Source organism: Hippocampus bargibanti, linkage group LG01, assembly GCF_051943395.1.
Source record: "Hippocampus bargibanti isolate YZ-2025 linkage group LG01, ASM5194339v1, whole genome shotgun sequence".
Lineage (NCBI taxonomy): Eukaryota > Metazoa > Chordata > Actinopteri > Syngnathiformes > Syngnathidae > Hippocampus > Hippocampus bargibanti.
The window spans coordinates 32859426-32879936 of record NC_142734.1 but is presented as its reverse complement, the minus strand read 5'-3'; the positions used below and the strand labels follow the sequence as shown (position 1 = coordinate 32879936).

Genomic DNA, 20511 nt, shown 5'->3' with positions numbered 1-20511 from the left:
AGGAGGCATCCTGATAAGATGCCCGAGCCACCTCATCTGGCTCCTCTCTATGTGGAGGAGAAGTGGCTCGAGTCTGAGCCCCTCCCGGATGACCGAGCTTCTCACCTTATCTCTAAGGGAGAGCCCGGACACCCTAGGGCAGGGGTGGGCACTCCTGGTCCTGGAGGGCCACCCTCCTGCATGTTTTCCAAGTCTCTTTGTTGCAACACACCTGATTCAAATGAGCAGGTTCAATGTAAGGCTTCCGCAGAGCTTGGCGATTATCTGATTATTTGAATCAGGTGTATTGTAACAGGGAGACTTGGAAAACATGCAGGAGGGTGGCCCTCCAGGACCAGGAGTGCCCACCCGTGCCCTAGGGTGAAAGCTCATTTCGTCCGCTTTCGGTCATGACCCATAGTTTGTGACCATAGATGAGGGTTGGGACATAGATCGGCCGGTAAATTCGCCTTTTGGCTGAGCCCCTTCTTCATCACGACAGATCGGTACAAAGTGCACAACAGTGCTCCATTTATTTCCCTAATTATTTAACTTTGGATGAAGAAACAATAGTGTAACTAGTTTCCTTTTGTGATCAAAAAAAAAATCCATAAAATACAGTGAAATCTTTTTCCCGACATTAACTCAACATCAATGGTTGCTTTGAGCAAATAATAAAAACAGTGTTTATCAAATCAACATTTTTTTCAACATTCATTCAGCGTTGATACAGCGATTTCAAATGCCACAGGCGCAACTCTGACTGATATTAAAATGTCAGATAAATTATTTAATTTGATGTTATTTTTTACAGTCGTGGCTGCACAAATGCATGTCCAACCAACATGGTTGTTGTAGATTTTTCAGTGTGTGTGTGAGAGTGCGTGTGCGTGAGTGTGTGTCAGCTATGACAAATGTTGGGGCTTTGCACAATATTCAGGCTCATTTGTCACTTTACCGGCATTCGGACTTATATGAGTGGGCTTTTGCAACCATGAAGTGAGCAAGAACTTCAACAGTGAATGCGGGTTCGATGTCACGCTGACACAGAATTAAAATCCACTGTTTTCTGCGGGTTTTTGACTTTCAAATGGCATTCTCTCTCAAATGCGTCCACTCTCGGTTGCTCTTCTCTCTCTACATAAACTACTGCACCTCAACGCACCCAGCTGTCAAATTCATAAAGTTTGCAGACGACACCACGGTCATGGGTCTCATCAAAGACGGCGACGAGTCTGCGTACCGACAACAAGTGGAGCACCTGGAACTCTGGTGCAGCCGTCACAACCTAGAGCTGAACACGCTCAAGACGGTAGAGATGATCGTGGACTACAGGAAACCACCACCACCACAGCTACCCCTCACATTATCCAACTGCCTCGTGTACACCGTTGAGACCTTCAAGTTCCTGGGAATCAGTCTCCCACAGGACATGAAGTGAGAGGTCAACACAAACTCCATCCTGAGAAAGGCCCAACAGACAATGTACTTGCTGAGGCTGCTAAAGAAGCATGGCCTGCCACAGGAAGTGCAAGAACATTTCTACACGGTTGTCATCGAATCCATCCTGTGTTCTTCCATCACCGTTTGGTTCGGGGCCGCCACAAAAATGGACAAAATCCGACTTCAACGGACAGTTACGACGGCGGAAAAAATCATTGGCACTGCCCTACCCACTCTCGAAATATCCTCCTGGACCCTCCGCAGCCTGCCCACCACCTTTTCCAGCTACTCCCGTCAGGCAGGCGCTACCGATCCATGCGCACCAAATCCAGCAGACATTTAAACAGCCTCTTCCCCCAAGTCATTAACTCTTTGAACAGTAACCCAAATAGAATTGTATAGTGCCTCTTTGCAATTTTATGATGATGATACTAATGCAGCGTGTTCTACCGGAAACAAATTCCTTGTGTGTTCTACATACTTGGCAATAAAGATGATTCTGATGCTGATTCTGATTCTGATTGAAGGCAAATGACAAACCATGATAATTTGGAAGGTAAAGCATGTCGCAGACTCGTTTTGGAATATGTTATGCACAAAACTAGTGTGGGGGGGATATTTGAATACCATTCGACCTTCAGGATGCTCATTAATAGGCACATATGGCAAAACAATGGAATTTAGCAGAAGGGTGGCATATTTTACAGGCATAACAGCGTGCTTCCAGAGACATCTGGATTATAATTAGCACTGTGGCTTTCTAGTCAACGATTAGCAAGATGAGATGAAATGCTGCTTCTCTCCCATATAACACAACGGCCATGGAAGTATTTTTGCGTGAAAGTAGTATGCAAAGCAATTGAAAGGAAAACATCAATTAAAACGTTTTCATTCCCCTTTCATACGTTTGCATTTTCCTCCCTGCGATGCCCACCCTTTCTAGTTCCTCTCGTTTATTTCACCACTGTTCTTCAGCACTTCATCAGTCCGTCCTTTCTTCTCTCTCCTGACGATCTCTGGCGTCGACCGTTATGTAATTCTTCCTCCCTTGCCTCACAGTTTCAATATTTTACAGCTAAGAAGCTTAAAGGAGAACAATGAAATGGACCCACCCCCCACTCCTCACACCCCCTAAGTTAAATTGTACTCCATTTAAAGCGCCATGCAACTGGAGCTTTTTGCAGTGATCGCAAAACAGGTTCCAGGCATTTGCGTCTGCCTGAGGGTACATACACAAACACACACACATGCACACCATTTTGTCGTCTGTTGCTTCGGTTGATATCAATTCTCATGCACCTTATGTCGGGAGCTGTGGATCCAATCAACGCGATCCGTCTAGAGTTCAAGCTGAGCACTTGACAAGCCAGGTGGAAAAAGTGTGTGGGGGGGGGGGGGGGGTTGTTTGGGGCTGATGTGACCAAAACATTGTTTGTATCATTGAAAAGAAAATAAAGAGGGAAGCTGAACTGTTCGAATTTGTAAACAAGTGCATTAGAGATAGTTTATGGTGGGTTGTGTTTAATTATAAAAATCGTCCTTGTGTTGACATTCTAAAGGCAAATTAAATTCTGTCAAGCCATAAACATTTCGTTAGAAGAAGAGGAGAGCGGAGAGAATCAAGCACGTGCTACAAATACACTTATGGCTGCTTACCTGTTTGAAAGAAAAAACAGGCTGATTGGATGTGGCCTTGAGGAATCAGCGCAAGTTTTTTTTTTAAGTTGTGAGTTTGTCATATTTTTTGTAATGTGGCTCTTTTACTGTGCGGAAGAACAACCACGAGACTTTCTTTGTTTTCTCAAAAGCACAACATCCCAGAAAACATTTGTAGCTCTTGCAATCATCAAAGATTTCCATTCGTCACTGAAGGCTACAACACACTTGAGGGGGGGGGGGGAAAAAACAGGCATTTTGAGAAGATGGTGTGAAATCAATAATAAATAGCCCCAAATATGTAAACGAAGCAGTGACTCATAGGATAATTACATCCATTCTTTCAGATCGAGCAGGCGGCATTGTGTTCCCTCTTCTTGCTGATTATCCAAATGATCTCACGTCAAAATTATCTCCCATTAGTTTTTGATCCCGAAGTCTTTTTTTACCATTTTTTTTCTTGATAATGTTGATTAATATTCCAGCCTGACAAAACGGAAGACTATTTAAGCTGAGTTAATTTGAGGGTAATCATTTTAATTCTTACTATACATGAACGTGTGTGTGTGTGAAGTAGAAGAGCCACATTACAAAAAATATGACAACCTCACAAGCTGATTCCTCAAGGCCACATCCCACAAAATATGCCAGATTGATGACACTAAATATTTGCTTTGAGCTGCTCTTGACATAATCTACAGTAGACACATTATGCACTGCTCAGTCAAATTTTAAACGCATCAACGGTATTGTCGAACATTGTCTTTTATCTAGCACGATGCAAAAAACGGAAGTCATTTGGGGAAAAAGAAAGACTCATGGTATGTGTGCCGGTGTACTTGCACACACGTATGTGTTGCTACCCACAATGGATGTTTACGCCCCCATGTTGAGCGTGAGTCATCCATTGCGAGAAACAGTGGCAGAATCATTAGCATGCTGCTCTCGTCCTCCCACCTCCTTACTCCTTAACACATTCCAACTGCTACAGCGGTTTGAGTATATCGCTTTTGGCACAACTGCTGAATCACTTCCACAAATCAGAATCGGTTGCTGAATGTTGCCGTTTTTGTCCTTCCAAAACTCATCTCTTGCAGCGGTATTATGTTTCACAATGTGCAGCCAATCAACACTGTCCATTTCATTGTTTTTTTTTTGTTAAAGTTAAATAGAGGACTTCATGAAAAGGAATTTCAGGTAGAATTAATCAACCCAGGGGCTGATGTTCCTCATGGCATAAGTTTGCGGATCCAACAATAAAAGAACAACAATATTCATGTTGATACTAACATTAAAACATATAATTTGGATTTGCGATAATAATTTCAGACCCCAGATGGGGAGATATTTTATAAGCAGTTATTAAACCTCAACGCCTGCATTTGGAGAAGTAAAGTTTAAACTTTGATTGATTGACTCATAAAGAGAGCCAGACCTCAATTTCCCCATGGAAATTATTAATGCGGACATGCGGGCTTAATAACATTTTATACAATATTGCCCCCGGGAACACAAATTCTGATGAACTTCCAATATGTTTTTAATGTACCGGGAAGAAGCGTTCTTCACATTTGCTGGAAACCGTCAAACACACTCAAATTCATTTTACGACATGCAATTATGCTCTTTACCACACACAGAGACAACTTTCGACAGTATAAAACATTCACTGGGTATCCCTGTCAATGAGGGACTGACATGTTTTTCCCCACTCATTAGCTCATTAATTGGGAAGCCCCAGTCTTTTTTTTCAAGTCTGAGTCGCTTGATTGTTTTGACATCTGTCAAAACCAGAGTCTCAATCTCATGCATTGTGGGGAAAATTGCCATAAAAATGGGATGTCACCTATACATCATGTGTCTTGACCCACCATTTGCCACCTCTAAAAATGGCAATCAATCGCTCAATGCAAAAAGTTATGATACTGTTTCACAGCGTACGCGTAAAGTGTTTGTTTACAATTTACTCCGACAACGACCCCTAATTCCAAGAAGAAATGGTTGGATCCTGCCAGTGCCCAGCATTTAAGGAAAAAGACATACAAGAAAAGTCAATTGCATTTTAACTTCACCATCGTGATATGTAAGGAAAGACACATTATAGTTGTGGTTGCTCACTTCCACATTGAACTATTTTCCAAATTTCAAATATGTTGACTCCTGTTTCAAGGTCGACAGAATATTGTGCTTTGACTATGTAAGACGGTAGCGTTTGAAAGATGGAAAAGGGCTTTGTTGCACTGAAATCACCAACTTGCGACTAAATCAAGAGAAAATGAGCATTTTGTTGAAAGGCATATCATAACGTTGACACAATTCATTTTGGTTTCCTGAAATCTAAATGTCTCAGTAATGCTTCATATATTAAGAGCTTTCACAACTGATGCAGCATAAAGGGGCTGTAACTGAACATTTAAAATTCTACATCCAAGAAGTCATAATATCGATCCGTATGTAAGACACATTGGATTATAAGGTGCTCTGTCAGTTTTTGAGGAAATTGAATGCTTTTAGGTGTGCTTCATCGTGAGGGAATTACAGAATTTACCCTAATGAGGAATAAGCGGTATGGAAAATGGATGGATGGAATTACAGAATTTTAATGGGACAAAAATATTGTTGCAAAAATATCTAATGCAATTTGTTAGAATTTAGCCCGGAAAGACACCTCTGTGCAGTGGCAGGCCGTGGATTTCATCACTAGGCCTTCAGTAGTGCTACGTCTGAATCAATCCAGAATGAAAAAAGTGTGGTGTGTGATTTACTACAAGTCCACTCGAGGGTACCAGGAAATAACTGACTGACCTTTCTTAATGATTTTTTTTTTTCTTGAGAAGTCTGTCTTGAAAATGGCTTTAACAATAGATCTCTAACCAAATCAATTTCTTCTCCCCTTCAGCCATTTTCAAATCAATCAACACAATATATTTGCTTGCGCAGCTCGCTACCGGGACAGCGTGCTATCCCTGGCCAGTATGCTCGTCACTAGCGGCTTGTGACCAGAGCAGTTGTTGCTATCAATGATTGGCTAGTGACTAGCCAATCATAGTTTGCAAAAATTCTGACGTTGATCAGTGCCTGTAAGAAGGCCCCTTTTGGATTGCCAACTCAGAATCTGATTGGTTAGAGCAACAGTTTCATCAACACTTATTTTATGCTCCAGAGCCTGCAAGACTGATTGTGAAGGCATCCAAATAATTTCTGACCTTGGCAACAAATGATGGCTGAAATGGTTAAATACTTAAATACGAAGACACACATTTGGAAGCAGCACAACAGGGGAAAAACAATGAAAGTAAGCTGAAAGACAATTTGGAATTATTAAATAAGAATTCATGGATAAAATATAATTAATATCAGTCAGTGATTCAGATATTTTTTGGCCAGCAGAGAAGGCTTTGCAGGCTTTGACGGTCTGCCACTGAGTATGGGCACTAGAAATATGTCAGCTTGCTCCAAAAACCTTTGTGATGCGGGGTCAGTTACAGTCACATGACAAACAAATCGACAACACGAAATATCCTCTCATTTCTATAATTTTTCTTCCTTTTTTTTCATTTTAAACAAGCTGCACATCTGCAGGGGAGTCCTACTTTGAGGGTTTTTTGTTTCTATTTTAGGACAAATGAAAAGTTCCTGGAGCTTTGTTGGCAGTCTTTCTCTATTCATGAAATGAGCCTTGGGCGTTTTGTTCTGCCTCTGGCAAAGCAACGGTCCCCGTCCATTCCTCACTCCTCTCTTTGTTGTCTTCTGTTCTCACTCTCCATTTGATCAGGAGCCAAGATGTTTCTTAATTTTGGACAAGATCTCCAGCCTTTTATTTCCAAGGGTAATGGATTTTAACGGAGGCGTGGGTGAAGCATTGCTGGAATGTGATGATGTCGCCTCCACTTATGGGGAAGGTCAAACATGCTCAGGGTGCAATGCAGATGAAGATTAATGTCAATGTTATGTTTCTTAAAACAGGGGTCAGTGAATTGCGCAAATTAGTCGTGTGCTCATTAAGCACTGCATTAGAAATTCATAGAGTGGACGGAGAAGTTATTAATTGCACAAAATATAGGACAGTGGCTATATGATGCATTCTCAAAATTATAAGTGGAATAAGAAGCCAGTATGATAGTTTTTTTTTTCTATGCTAATAATGGACATAAGGTACAAGGTACTGTACTTATAGGAATATTATATGAGATCCAGGAGTGTATGCCAAACTAGCAGGAAGCATCAAGGATTCATCTCATTGCGCACTGTACGTTTATCTGCCACCGTATTCCTCCCATTTTCACCTAATTTTCACACACTGGCATGGAGTCAAAAATACACTAACACATATTCACTCACACAACTAAAAAAAGGTGGTGGGAAACGCATCAGCATCACTTCTAAGACAGCTTGATGACAATCCAGTGGGAGTCAAACTTCAAAAGGTCACACAGCCTTTCTTCCTCTAGTCTAAATGTATGGATTTGTCTCTCGCACGTGCACAACTCATACATGGTTTAATTAAAAGCTGCAAGTGACGCGACTTCTGAGCATATTAACACCTCTCAAAGATGCGAGAATGTCGTCATTGTGCTAAAAAAAAAAAGTCTAACTAATCTAAGCCTGGACACACGGTGACGTCCTCCAAATAGCATGTTACAAAATGAAGGAGAAAAAAATGAATGAGAAAAATCTTCATTGTAGTGGATCAGTTCCAGAGTGAAACCGAGATCTGTTATTATGTATTATTTATTTAGCTTCCTCATTCATTTTCTGGACCGCCTTATCCTCACGACGGTCGCGGGGGGTGTTGGAGCCAATCCCAGCCATCTAGGCAGGCGACACACTGAATTGGTTAGCAGCCAATCGCAGGGCACACAAAGAAAAATAAAACAACCAGCCGCACTCATACTCACACCTAAGGACAATTTAGAGTGTTCAATCAACCTGCCAAGCATGTTTTTGGAATGTGGGTGAAAACCGGAGGACCCGGCGGACAAAACCCACGCGGGGCTGGGGAGAACATGCAAACTCCACACAGGGATGCTGGAGCCGGCGGGATTTGAACTCACGACCTCTACACTGTGAATTCAGTGTGTACTGTCTCCAGTACCGAGGATTATTTCAAATTATAATTTGTTTAGTTAAGCCTCTGCCATGGTATTTTGCGTTTCTCAATGTTATAGTAGTTATTTGTGTATTATCTTATTGGTTTGTGTGTTTTTTTTTGGTTTGTTTATTGTGATTATGCATCAGGATTGGGACATTAAAAAGGTTTAAAAACATGTGGCCTCACCCCACCCTGAGAATAGGGCCGAGATGATTTGATCCATTCTGCTGCGTTTAAGAAATGTTTGTAGACGTTGTTGTTTAAGATGTCCTTTTTTTCCCTTTCCATTGTCTTATTATGTTCCATAATGTGGTGTTCCACTTTGTTCGCAAAAGGTATGTATTATCGCCCAGGTTTTACAATGTGTTCACCGCGTATATACGATAGACCATGGGTGAACCTGCGCACCATGCTACTGAAAGTCTTTGATCAGCGTGAGATTATGAGTTACTCGAAAAGTGTAGCCACTATTGAGAAACATCTTACCGGCATTTAAAAAATAAGAGGCTTAGTCGTGTCATGGATTCATTCGCTCATCGCTTTTCTTTCTGTGACACCCCCTTTGATTATCTTATTGAAAAAGCCTTTGGAACCAATGACTCTTTTGGCTGAATAAAATGATAAGCCAACCATTAAGTTTCATGGCAGTGGCGCTATGTAACATGATAAAGAGGAGAAAAATAATAATATGCACATTACACATCCTTGGACGCAAAATAACATTTGTATGTGTGCTCAAGTCTGCAGTCATATGAGACTAGCAAAGCCACTTTTTTTGCTGATGTCAAAATGATCAAGTATCAGTTTTCATTGGCCACCAACAAGGAGAGAATGCATTACTGTGAGATACATTTCATTGGGAAGTAATGTGCAGCGGCAGTTGTATTTAAAAAAAAATGTGCTTGGAGATTGCATAAATACAGACCGAGATGAAGAATAGCTCATGGGCGGAGGAAAAATCATTGTCGAGGCGTGTCAAAGGTGACACGGTTATCTTTTATTTTTCAAATGCCATTAAATGTTATCAGTGGATAGAGAATGTGCATGAGTGTCACAAAACACACCTAAGCACTTCAAATATGCATATATGTACATCTTAATGTATGTGGAGCAATGGTTCTTGGGGTTTTTAGAGGTACCAAACCCAACCAGTGAATAAATCTACACATCACTAAACCATTCATGAGTGAAAAAACTATGTATGTATACCTATATCCATATATACGGTGGATATATATAGTATATATATATATATATATATATCTATATTAATGCTCAATCAGATTTTTGGGCATATATATAGATTTCAGATTTTTTGATATTTTGCCGTGCCTATATTATTCATTCATCCATGGCTTTCAGTACTTCCACCTTGAATTTCAGAATAGTTATGTATAAGTGAGCAATTAAGCCTGCAGAGAGGTCACAGCTTGTTGGCTTGTTCTTTACCATATGATAGCACACTGAAGGATTTACAACTGCCTTGAGGTATGTCTGCGTTTTTGTTCTCAATCGCCTCTAATCTTTTTGCTCTCAATCACCTTTAACTTGGGTGCACAAGAAATAAAATAAATCCAAATCCCAAGACCATCGAGTATATGATTTGTTGCAGTTATCACCAATGTGGCATGCGAAAGGCGGATAAAGGCCAAGCATGTCATGGCAGAAAGGCTTTACCGTGTTCTGGCAGTCGGCATTGATGAGCTGCAGCAGCTGACTCTCGAAGGCCTCGAGGGAAGGCTGGAGGCAGATTGTCAGTCGGCTCAATGTGAAGGGCAGCATCTTGAGCAGCAGAGGTTTCAAAAGTGCATCCCCTGTTGACAGCGAAAACTTAGCATCAAAGTATGTTTGTACCATTTGCATCGGTGGGATTTCCTTCTTTGCTTCGGAAATCATTTCAGCTTCGCTTACGGGCATTTGCCCTCTTTTCGCTGCATTTCAGCTCCGCAATGTTGGATGGCAGCGATTGAAACAATGTTGCAAAATAAACTGGTGGTACTTGAGTATTTTATGTAAATTGTGACTCATTTATTCCTAGAAACGTGGTCCTGTCACAACCTGATTTGCGTTGTCCTTAATTAAGCAGAGGATGAAAGTAGAAATGATTGCGTTTTGCGCTTGTTTCAGTACAACTTTTGCTTGGATGCTTAGTGTTTGCTTCCAGGCATCCAGTTGGGTCATGGCAGCCTTATTTGCATGCACCCAAGGATTGCTTTAATACATAAAATGAAGTTTCCTACTTTCACTTAAAAACAAATAAGTAGACACTGGGGTTGCTAGTGAAATTTACAACCACAAAAACAGCTTCTTTATGTCTGACAACATTAACCACTGTGGTTGAAAATGACATCGCAACAGTGATTGGATTAATTGGGAATCAAATTAACACTGTGATATGAATTGTGAACAGGCAGTTCCCATAATAATTTCCATCATACTGCTACCGTGTAGGGATTGATGACAAAATTGGCCATGACATTCATTGAACAAGAAAAATCTGTGCTTGATGGCTGCACCTTCTCTGCGCCTGTTCGTATCAGCGCTGATTTTGATTTTGATCGGTGAATGTCAGAGCACTTTGACTATAGCCACTTCACATCCCAGCCATGTTTTGTTCAGCAGAGATGTCAGCAATGTCAGAAAGTCTGTGATAGAGCAGCTGGCGGAACTGAGGATGAGGATAGATAAGCATCCGCGCTGATGTGTATTTGAAACTAAGAATCGGCGCTTGGAATTGAAGCGGATTTGGGAACATTTTGAACATGACATCTGCGATCCACTAGTGAATGAAGAGTTTAATACTCTACTCTTTCATCTATAACTGCTTCAAACTATATAGCATATATAGGAATTGTGAATGATTGCATGACTGTCCGTGTCTTATATTATGCGTTGTGTTAATATTACTTTATCTGTTCTGTGATTTGGTACAGGTGCAGCTGTTGTGAAAGCGCTACATAAAAAAAGATGTATTGTATTATATGATATTGTAACTCAAATAATTGTGAACTCATATCTAAACGGGTTGATAGAATCCACATTTCGAAATACACAGGTAGGGAGACTGGATTTAATTATTTTCTTTTTTTGTGGCCTCAAACAGGACAATTCAAATCACACCTGGCTTAATGTCATCCCATGAGAATTTACAATAAATAAATACTGACCTGCCGACCTACCTACCTACCCACCCACCACACACACACACACACACACACACACACACACACACACACACACACACACACACACACACACACACACACACACACACACACACACACACACACACACACACACACACACACACACACACACACACACACACACACACACACACACATACACACTCCTTGTAGGATAACATTCGGAGGATACAAGGTAGGTACTATGAAACTAAAATCTTTCGAGCAACTGCTCCACTGCATTGTAATGTGCAGTCAAAATGCCTACGACTCCAAAACAAACATGGAAATTAGTGATGTTTCTCTTTTGTTGTCAGAGAAACAGTACACAATCACATCTCTGGGATACAAGAGATCAATCTTGTGGTTTGAAGCTCCTCAGGAGCAGTAAATGTGAACCCGGAGCTTTTGATTGTGCTTGTGTTTGGAAAGCGGGGTGAATATCAAGATAGTGAGGTCTGAAAAGGCAGCTTAGATCTACCTTGCTCGCAGAGCCACAGCATGATTGGAGGATTAGTTTATTACCACACCTTCCACAAACCCCCAATGATTGCAGCTCTGCACTGACATACTTCATTGCATTCCCTCTGAGTAACTTACTTTTTGAGTACTTTTCCAGTACTGATTGGAAAAAAAATGTTCCCAAAGAAGATGGAGGTATAATCTGTTAAAATTGTGCATACGACTGGCTCTTTTGGTGTGTTTTATAAATGTGTGTTTTTTTAGCCTGTGCTCATGTGATTTAATTGGACCCAATACGACCTTTTTTCTGATTACATTTTACAAGAAATTGTTTTAAACAATGGCAAATAATTTAGTATCCTGGCCCCAAAAAATGTGTACTTGTGGATTGTTTTTTTAGTTTGAGGACCAGATATTTTTTGCGCAAATCCATCAGCACATAGACAGATACCGTTGGGCTACAGTCCTCCTCACGTGCAATTATCTGATAATGTTGCCTTTGGGATAAAAATGACTCAAACAGCCTGGGCCAATTCGCTGTTTGTCTGAAGCACTCCATAAACTCACCAGGATAAGGGGAGGGAGGAAAAAAATGTTGCAGCTCTTTATACACCTGTTGCTTTTTTGCAAATTGCTATACATGACACCCTTAAGGGCATTTCCCAGTACATTTTTGTATACTTCAAGAACAAGAATGGGTTCAAAACCCACTTGGTGGAAGTGTAAATTTGCATGTAAATGGTTCCGTGCTTCTCTTGATGCTCTGTGATTAACTGGCAAACAGGCCAAGGAATGGATTACTTTTCAAAAGGCTGCCGCAACCTTGAACATGATGTGACAGAAAATGGGATTTGTGGATGGATAGATTGCAACCAACTACAGTGATACCTCGGTTTACGAATGTTTTAGCTAACGACCTTTTCACTTTATGAATGATAAATTCACGAGAATATACAACCCAGAGCTCCTTGAGACACTTTATGCAAAAAGCTATCCATTCCATCAAGCCATCAACGAACATCACAAAATTAAATATAGTGACTTTATTATGCAGTACAGTTTATTTCTTTCATCACAATACCGTAGTACATTTAGTATACATAAAATAAGGAAAATTGTGCGTACTTTTAAAGGACAAACAACACCATTTTTTTGTTTCCTAACATAATTTACAAATTATGGATGCAACTTGTCCGGAGGTGTTGGTTGTCCTTTAAGGCTTATTTAGTTGAAAATTATGTTTTATGGGGACCTGGGAACAGAATATTCTCATTTTAATGGTTTCCTATGGGAAATAAATGTTTGGAATACACAATTTTCATCTTACACACACTTTCTGGGAACCAATTAAGTTCGTAAGCCAAGGTATCACTGTTTTAATACATTACAAAATATTGAATCCATTGTATATCACTGGCAAATATTTTCACAGGGACAGTGGTTACTCCATTGGACAGTTTATTATGTTATCAGGTGACAGTTGGCATGGAAGAGATAATCAACAGGGCAGGTTTGAGAATTTTCTGCAAACGTCATGTTATACTTGTTTTAAGTTGAAGGATAGACTCTGGAAAAATCTGAATATCCATGCGAATTGGGCCCCAACACGATCGCTTTATTAGAACGAGTGCTTACCGGTTGGAGAAGCTGCAAGACCAGGAATGGTTTCATTTCCTGACACGAGGACATTCTCTGGTAGGAGGTGCATCATGGGAACCAGTGCAGGGTGTCCTTTGAGTACACATTCCAAATGTGTTTCGTCAATAACTTTCAGGTGATCGGCATCTGGCAACACAATAATAATATACATTTTCAGAAGACACGGGCAAACTGTTATGCTCAGTAGAAAATGGTTAAACTGGGTCCTATACAAACATTTCCGGCATTGACTGTAAAGTGACCTTGAGAGTTGTGAAAGGCGCTTAGAAATGAAATGTATTGTTGTTGTTGTTATTAGTAGTGCCCGACTGTGCCGAGGCGGGTGTCGAGTAAACTGGAAACAAATCTCAGAAGCACGCTTAGAGGCGTGTGTTGATCTCTAAATTCTGACCTGAAAGTGAGGATTCTCATTTTAAAATGTGAATTCTGAGATAAAAGTGATAATCATGCCTACTTTTTTTCCATCATTGGCCTCTACCCTCTTCCGTACATTTTGACCCATCAAAATATGGTAGCATTTTAACTCATTCACTGCCATTTCCGAATTTATTTGGGAATTGAAAAGCATGAGGTGGAGTGCCTCCTGAGTCCTTCCTGAATTTGTTTGGGTTTTGTTTTTTTCTAGCGGGGTTGGGGGGGGGGGGTTGCGTTTGAAACTCCGGTCAGACCTCTGGCAATGTTTTTCCCTCCCACGAGGGGGCAGCATTTACCTTTTGTACAACCACCCCCAGTTTCAATGCAGATTACTCTACAACCAAGTAAGCTTTAAATAAACTTGTTTCCATTGAAAGAATAGTGTCTAAAGTTTCTTACTCTGCATGAAATGTTTATGACGTCGTCGTAAAATGCAATATTCTGTGGGTCCTGCAATTTGAGTGAAAATGACAAAAACCATGGCACTGGAGTGGACACATTTTTGCATATCGTCTGGCAGTGAATGAGTCAATCACTCTCTGTCATGAAATGTATTTGCCACATGATGGCGAAATAGAACAAATCAGGCCTCAAAATGCTTTGGCCCAGGAGCGAATCATTTGGATGGTAAGCCTCATTGCTTTATGCCTCATTTTACCATTACTAGTCATTAGACCACATATAAATTGAATTTCAGAAGTTTATTCATACATTTGTTCGTTTTCGGACTCCTTTTGTTCGTAGAGGATGAGAAACAGACAGTGTGGGGTGTTTAGTTCCATTGTCTCAAAAAGAATGGAAATAAATGACTGTATCTGCAACATTTAGCCATATTTCTTCTTGTTATTATTCTACATGAAATAAAATGCTCTGAGAAGTTTTGGGAAAGGCAGCAAGGTGGTGCAACTGTGGATGGATTCAAACATGAGGCGCTAACCGCAAAGTTACATGATCAGACCCTTTTGATCTGACAACTTTTGTTGTCAAATGTTTACAAAAAAAGGAAAGGAATATGCCAGAATTTTCTGTGATGACTTCATTTATGCTAAGGAAAGTGTACACTGAAAAATCATTGTCTCTACATCCAGCAACGAATTATCCATTTTCATGGTACGTTGCCTACAGTGTAATACTTTCAGGTGTGAGTTTACCCGCAACATGACACGTAAGCCGAAGACGCTTTCAGTTTTCAACATTCCATTTGGCTGTCAACGACCTGACAGCTATTTTCCCCGACGTCGCTAGGATGGTTTTCCGTGTCTTTACTAAAATGACAGCATTCAAATTGTAAAATAGGCTTCTCCAAAGGCGTCTATGGCATATTTTTTATGATCTTGTAGTGTGAGCAATGGTGTCGTGGCAGGTCATCCAAACACAGACAATCCCCAGCCATTAACTCAAAACACAGACTGTGTATCTGCAAGGTAAGCGGGCAGCACATTGGTGACATCCTTCGAGCCTCAACAGCCTCACAACATTTCACTCTGACAAGGCTCATCCAGTAATTTCCTCTTTCATTGGAATCAATGACAAACCAATATAAAATGAGTTGGATTTGCCACTATAGGCTAAGACACCAGTCTCAAGCCATGAACCTCAAATCATTTAAATTGCTCCCTCTTTAAAATGTCCTGGAGTGCAGTAGCAAAATCCATATGCTGATCCTCTATCGACAACTGTATCTTGTACATCTATATTTACCTCATTTTACAGTGTATAAGGCGTACCCAAAAGCCTTTATTTTCTTCAGTAGATGACCATGCACCTTACAGACGTCGGCTCCACCGCCCCTGCACCCTTAGAAGAAGTGCGTAACCCCAGTCTCTACTGTCAAATATACCATAGTAATATGCTAAGTTAAATTTAAAATCATAGTCGGGCAAAATGGAAAACTGGTCTATTCACCACACCGCAATACGTACTGCCACCCACGTTAATCATATTGTACTATTCTTTTTTGTTTGTTTGTTCACAAAATAATTGAATAACAGTTGACTAGTTTGAAATCTCGCTGATAGCAACAACATATTCAGAAGTCAGTGTTTTAGCTGGACCTGCTGAATATTTTTTTTAAGCAGAAGAATAAGTCCCAGTGGACACAACAGTGACATGAGCATAACTGCTGGACTTGGCAGGGCTTGGGTTTGTTGGCTTGTCTCATACCATTTCACAAAACTATTAAATAGTGTTGTGTACACAGAACATTGTTTCAAGGGCAAGGGAATATGTAACCAGGAGGAAGTGGCCATATTGACTAACCTTTTACATATCATGTTCCAATGACACTTTAGAAGGATATTAAATGCAGTTTATAAACATTGTTTTGTGTTTAATTTTGACCCGTTTCGAGAAACACACGTGACTGATTCATCTGCCTGCTCAAAACGTTGGCAGCAGCAAAGTAATGGCGGGGATAATGAATAACGGCGAAATAAGGGGCATGATGATCATCAGAACTCTTTAACACGTGACATCAATGACCACTGAAAGAAAAACATACTGCTTATCCAACAGAACAAATTACTCCTTTTTACAGTGCTCGCCTCAGTTCCATAAATTTCCCTTTCAAAATTTTTGTCATCAAGACATTTTGTCTCCAAGTCACAAGTGGGGATTGGTCGAGATGGTGGGGGTTACATGGTCATAAAAGCTCTAAAATACAGCAAGCAGTATGTGCATTGAAACAAGAGCTACGTATGACTAAACAACGAGTCGCTTAGTTAATAATTCAACTCATGTAAGAGTCCATTTGAAAGAGGCCTTTCTAATATTCATGGGACATGATAGCCAAGACAGGAACCCTGTGCTCTCACTGAGCACATTGTTATTCACACTGGAAAGCACCAGAGCGTTTTGTAATTCATAGTCTGTAATTCATAGTCTGACTTTAAACAACTATTGGATTAAGAGGAAACCTCAAACGGATTTGTCTTTACATTAGATTCCGGTGATGACATAACCTTGCGCAAGCAGAAACACAGCGAGCTCTCAAAATTACAAGCATTATTTTGTTAAGGAAGAGCATGGAAATCGATTGAATAATCGTTGAGGGATAAGTGATTGATCATAGTTTGAGGTGGGTGGGTTGGGTGGATGGATGGATGGATGGATGGATGGATGGATGGATGGATGGATGGATGGATGGATGGATGGATGGATGGATGGATGGATGGATGGATGGATGGATGGATGGATGGATGCACGGACGTATGGAATTAGGGGAATGACTTAATGGACGGATTGGATGGATGGATAGATGCAATTGAGGGAAATGGATGAATGGATTGAATGGATAGATGGATGGATGGGGGAATGGATGAATGGATGGATGGCTGGACGGACGGACGGACGGAGGGGTGGGTGAGTGGATGGATGGATGGATGGATGGATGGATGGATGGATGGATGGATGGATGGATGGATGGATGAACGCAATGCCTTTCCAGACTTAGAAATAAGGATGAAAAATGCTTACAGTCAACGACATCCTTCAGCAGTGGGTGCAGAAGAACTCTTGGTGAACCATGATGTAGATTCAGTCTACATATTAAAAGCAAAAAAAAAAAAAAAAAAAAAAAAAAAAAAAAAAAAAAAAAAAAAAAAAAAAACAATTATTGGCATTGAAGTACTTTGTCCAAACAAGATGGAATTTTCAGGACAATATTGAAGTTGCGATGCAAACAATAACATTGCAGCTCTACTATCACCTGTTGACCAAGACATTCATCTCAGGCTGCAAGGAAGTAGAAAGATAGGCCTGTCACCTTTTGTCCCCTTGAGGCTCTGTCTTGTTGAGGAAAAGATCCAAAACTGTGAAGCCTTGCCCCAGGGCTTGTTGCGAACCATCTGACCTCGGCGACAATGCCACCAGCTCCAAAACCAACACGTTGCTGGGCAATCGCAGAGATGTATGGAAGTACAGGATCTGGAGGAGAGAAGAATGTTTATAATCATAAAATGGCACTTGCTCAGAAGAGACAATACCTTGATCCAATGTCACAGAAGTTTTGTGCACTACAGTATAAATTGCTTCAAAGTATCACGGCACCTTCAATACATGGCATATTTTGCTATGTAAAGTGTGCCACATTACGAGGCACATAGAATAGAAGCTATAATCACTTTCATCACTTTGCTGCTGTGAAATGTAAATTTCTCCACTGTGAGACTAATAAAGGCAAATCCAATCCAATCCAATCCAATCCAATAATGGTGACTGCCGTTGCATTATTCATAGATGGAGGTAGGATAACGGGAATACAATACAATGCAATGCAATTTGTATAGTAGTATAGAGCTTTCAAAACCACTTCTTTAACAGAGCTTTTCAGAACAAAATACTACATCCAATTATAATATGATCCATACATACTTTCATTCCTTTCATCACTTTGCTGCTGTGAAATGTAAATTTCTCCACTGTGAGACTAATAAAGGCAAATCCAATCCAATCCAATCCAATCCAATAATGGTGACTGCCGTTGCATTATTCATAGATGGAGGTAGGATAACGGGAATACAATACAATGCAATGCAATTTGTATAGTAGTATAGAGCTTTCAAAACCACTTCTTTAACAGAGCTTTTCAGAACAAAATACTACATCCAATTATAATATGATCCATACATACTTTCATTCCTTTCATCACTTTGCTGCTGTGAAATGTAAATTTCTCCACTGTGAGACTAATAAAGGCAAATCCAATCCAATCCAATCCAATCCAATAATGGTGACTGCCGTTGCATTATTCATAGATGGAGGTAGGATAACGGGAATACAATACAATGCAATGCAATTTGTATAGTAGTATAGAGCTTTCAAAACCACTTCTTTAACAGAGCTTTTCAGAACAAAATACTACATCCAATTATAATATGATCCATACATACTTTCATTCCTTTCATCACTTTGCTGCTGTGAAATGTAAATTTCTCCACTGTGAGACTAATAAAGGCAAATCCAATCCAATCCAATCCAATCCAATAATGGTGACTGCCGTTGCATTATTCATAGATGGAGGTAGGATAACGGGAATACAATACAATGCAATGCAATTTGTATAGTAGTATAGAGCTTTCAAAACCACTTCTTTAACAGAGCTTTTCAGAACAAAATACTACATCCAATTATAATATGATCCATACATACTTTCATTCCTTTCATCACTTTGCTGCTGTGAAATGTAAATTTCTCCACTGTGAGACTAATAAAGGCAAATCCAATCCAATCCAATCCAATCCAATAATGGTGACTGCCGTTGCATTATTCATAGATGGAGGTAGGATAACGGGAATACAATACAATGCAATGCAATTTGTATAGTAGTATAGAGCTTTCAAAACCACTTCTTTAACAGAGCTTTTCAGAACAAAATACTACATCCAATTATAATATGATCCATACATACTTTCATTCCTTTCATCACTTTGCTGCTGTGAAATGTAAATTTCTCCACTGTGAAACTAATAAAGGCAAATCCAATCCAATCCAATCCAATCCAATAATGGTGACTGCCGTTGCATTATTCATAGATGGAGGTAGGATAACGGGAATACAATACAATGCAATGCAATTTGTATAGTAGTATAGAGCTTTCAAAACCACTTCTTTAACAGAGCTTTTCAGAACAAAATACTACATCCAATTATAATATGATCCATACATACTTTCATTCCTTTCATCACTTTGCTGCTGTGAAATGTAAATTTCTCCACTGTGAGACTAATAAAGGCAAATCCAATCCAATCCAATCCAATCCAATAATGGTGACTGCCGTTGCATTATTCATAGATGGAGGTAGGATAACGGGAATACAATACAATGCAATGCAATTTGTATAGTAGTATAGAGCTTTCAAAACCACTTCTTTAACAGAGCTTTTCAGAACAAAATACTACATCCAATTATAATATGATCCATACATACTTTCATTCCTTTCATCACTTTGCTGCTGTGAAATGTAAATTTCTCCACTGTGAGACTAATAAAGGCATATCCAATCCAATCCAATCCAATCCATAAGGCGCATCGGATGATAAGGCGCTCTGTTGGCTTTTTAGAAAATGTAATGCTTGTAGGTGCGCCAAATAGTGCAGAAATGGCGGTATTTTTGTAGGTCAAAATTACGATTGTAATTGAAAAATGTTATTTTTGTAAATCTGAATAAGTGAGAGGGATAAACCTTGTTCACTTATGATTAAAAATAACATCAGATTGTGGAAATGTACTTTTAGGCACCACTAAGTTTTCATTTTGCTGCTTTAAAAAATCACTAAAACAATAATAAATAAATCACTCCATTATCCCCTGAATTAAAAAAAAACAGAAGGAAAAGAACATTTTGTGAAGTTTGTTGGTGGCTCATGAATCGTGACTGTTTTTGATCCTGGACTTCTGCATGACTGTGTCCAGATTATACTGTGTATTGTATTGTATAGAAACCATGTCACAATCATGGGTAGCCTCATGTAGAAACTGAAAGAAAATGAATGAATTCAAGAAAATGACTGTAAAAAAAATGTCTCTGATGACTAGAATGATATTTTTACACCCCATACAGTTTTGGGAAATTTACAAATATACTACACTGCTTGTAAAAACACCTTTTTACATCTTGGAGTT

The 20511-nt window shown here is 39.8% G+C and overlaps 1 protein-coding gene across 5 annotated transcripts in view; it reads right to left on the bottom strand.

Moving 5' to 3' along the window:
* The window catches only part of nphp4 (nephronophthisis 4), a 111095-nt gene that overhangs the window by 79552 nt on the left and 11032 nt on the right, over positions 1–20511 (bottom strand). For all 5 annotated transcript variants that reach the window (XR_016116875.1, XR_016116877.1, XM_089011825.1 and 2 more), the window contains exons 3-6: positions 17654–17814; positions 17365–17429; positions 13453–13602; positions 9848–9984 (exon numbers count right to left, since the gene is read on the bottom strand). Coding sequence is in view for 3 of the 5 variants with exons in the window: in XM_089011825.1 (XP_088867951.1) it covers positions 9848–9984; positions 13453–13602; positions 17365–17429; positions 17654–17814 (513 nt within the window). In the remaining 2 variants the exon portion in view is untranslated. The remainder of the gene's footprint in view (positions 1–9847; positions 9985–13452; positions 13603–17364; positions 17430–17653; positions 17815–20511) is intronic.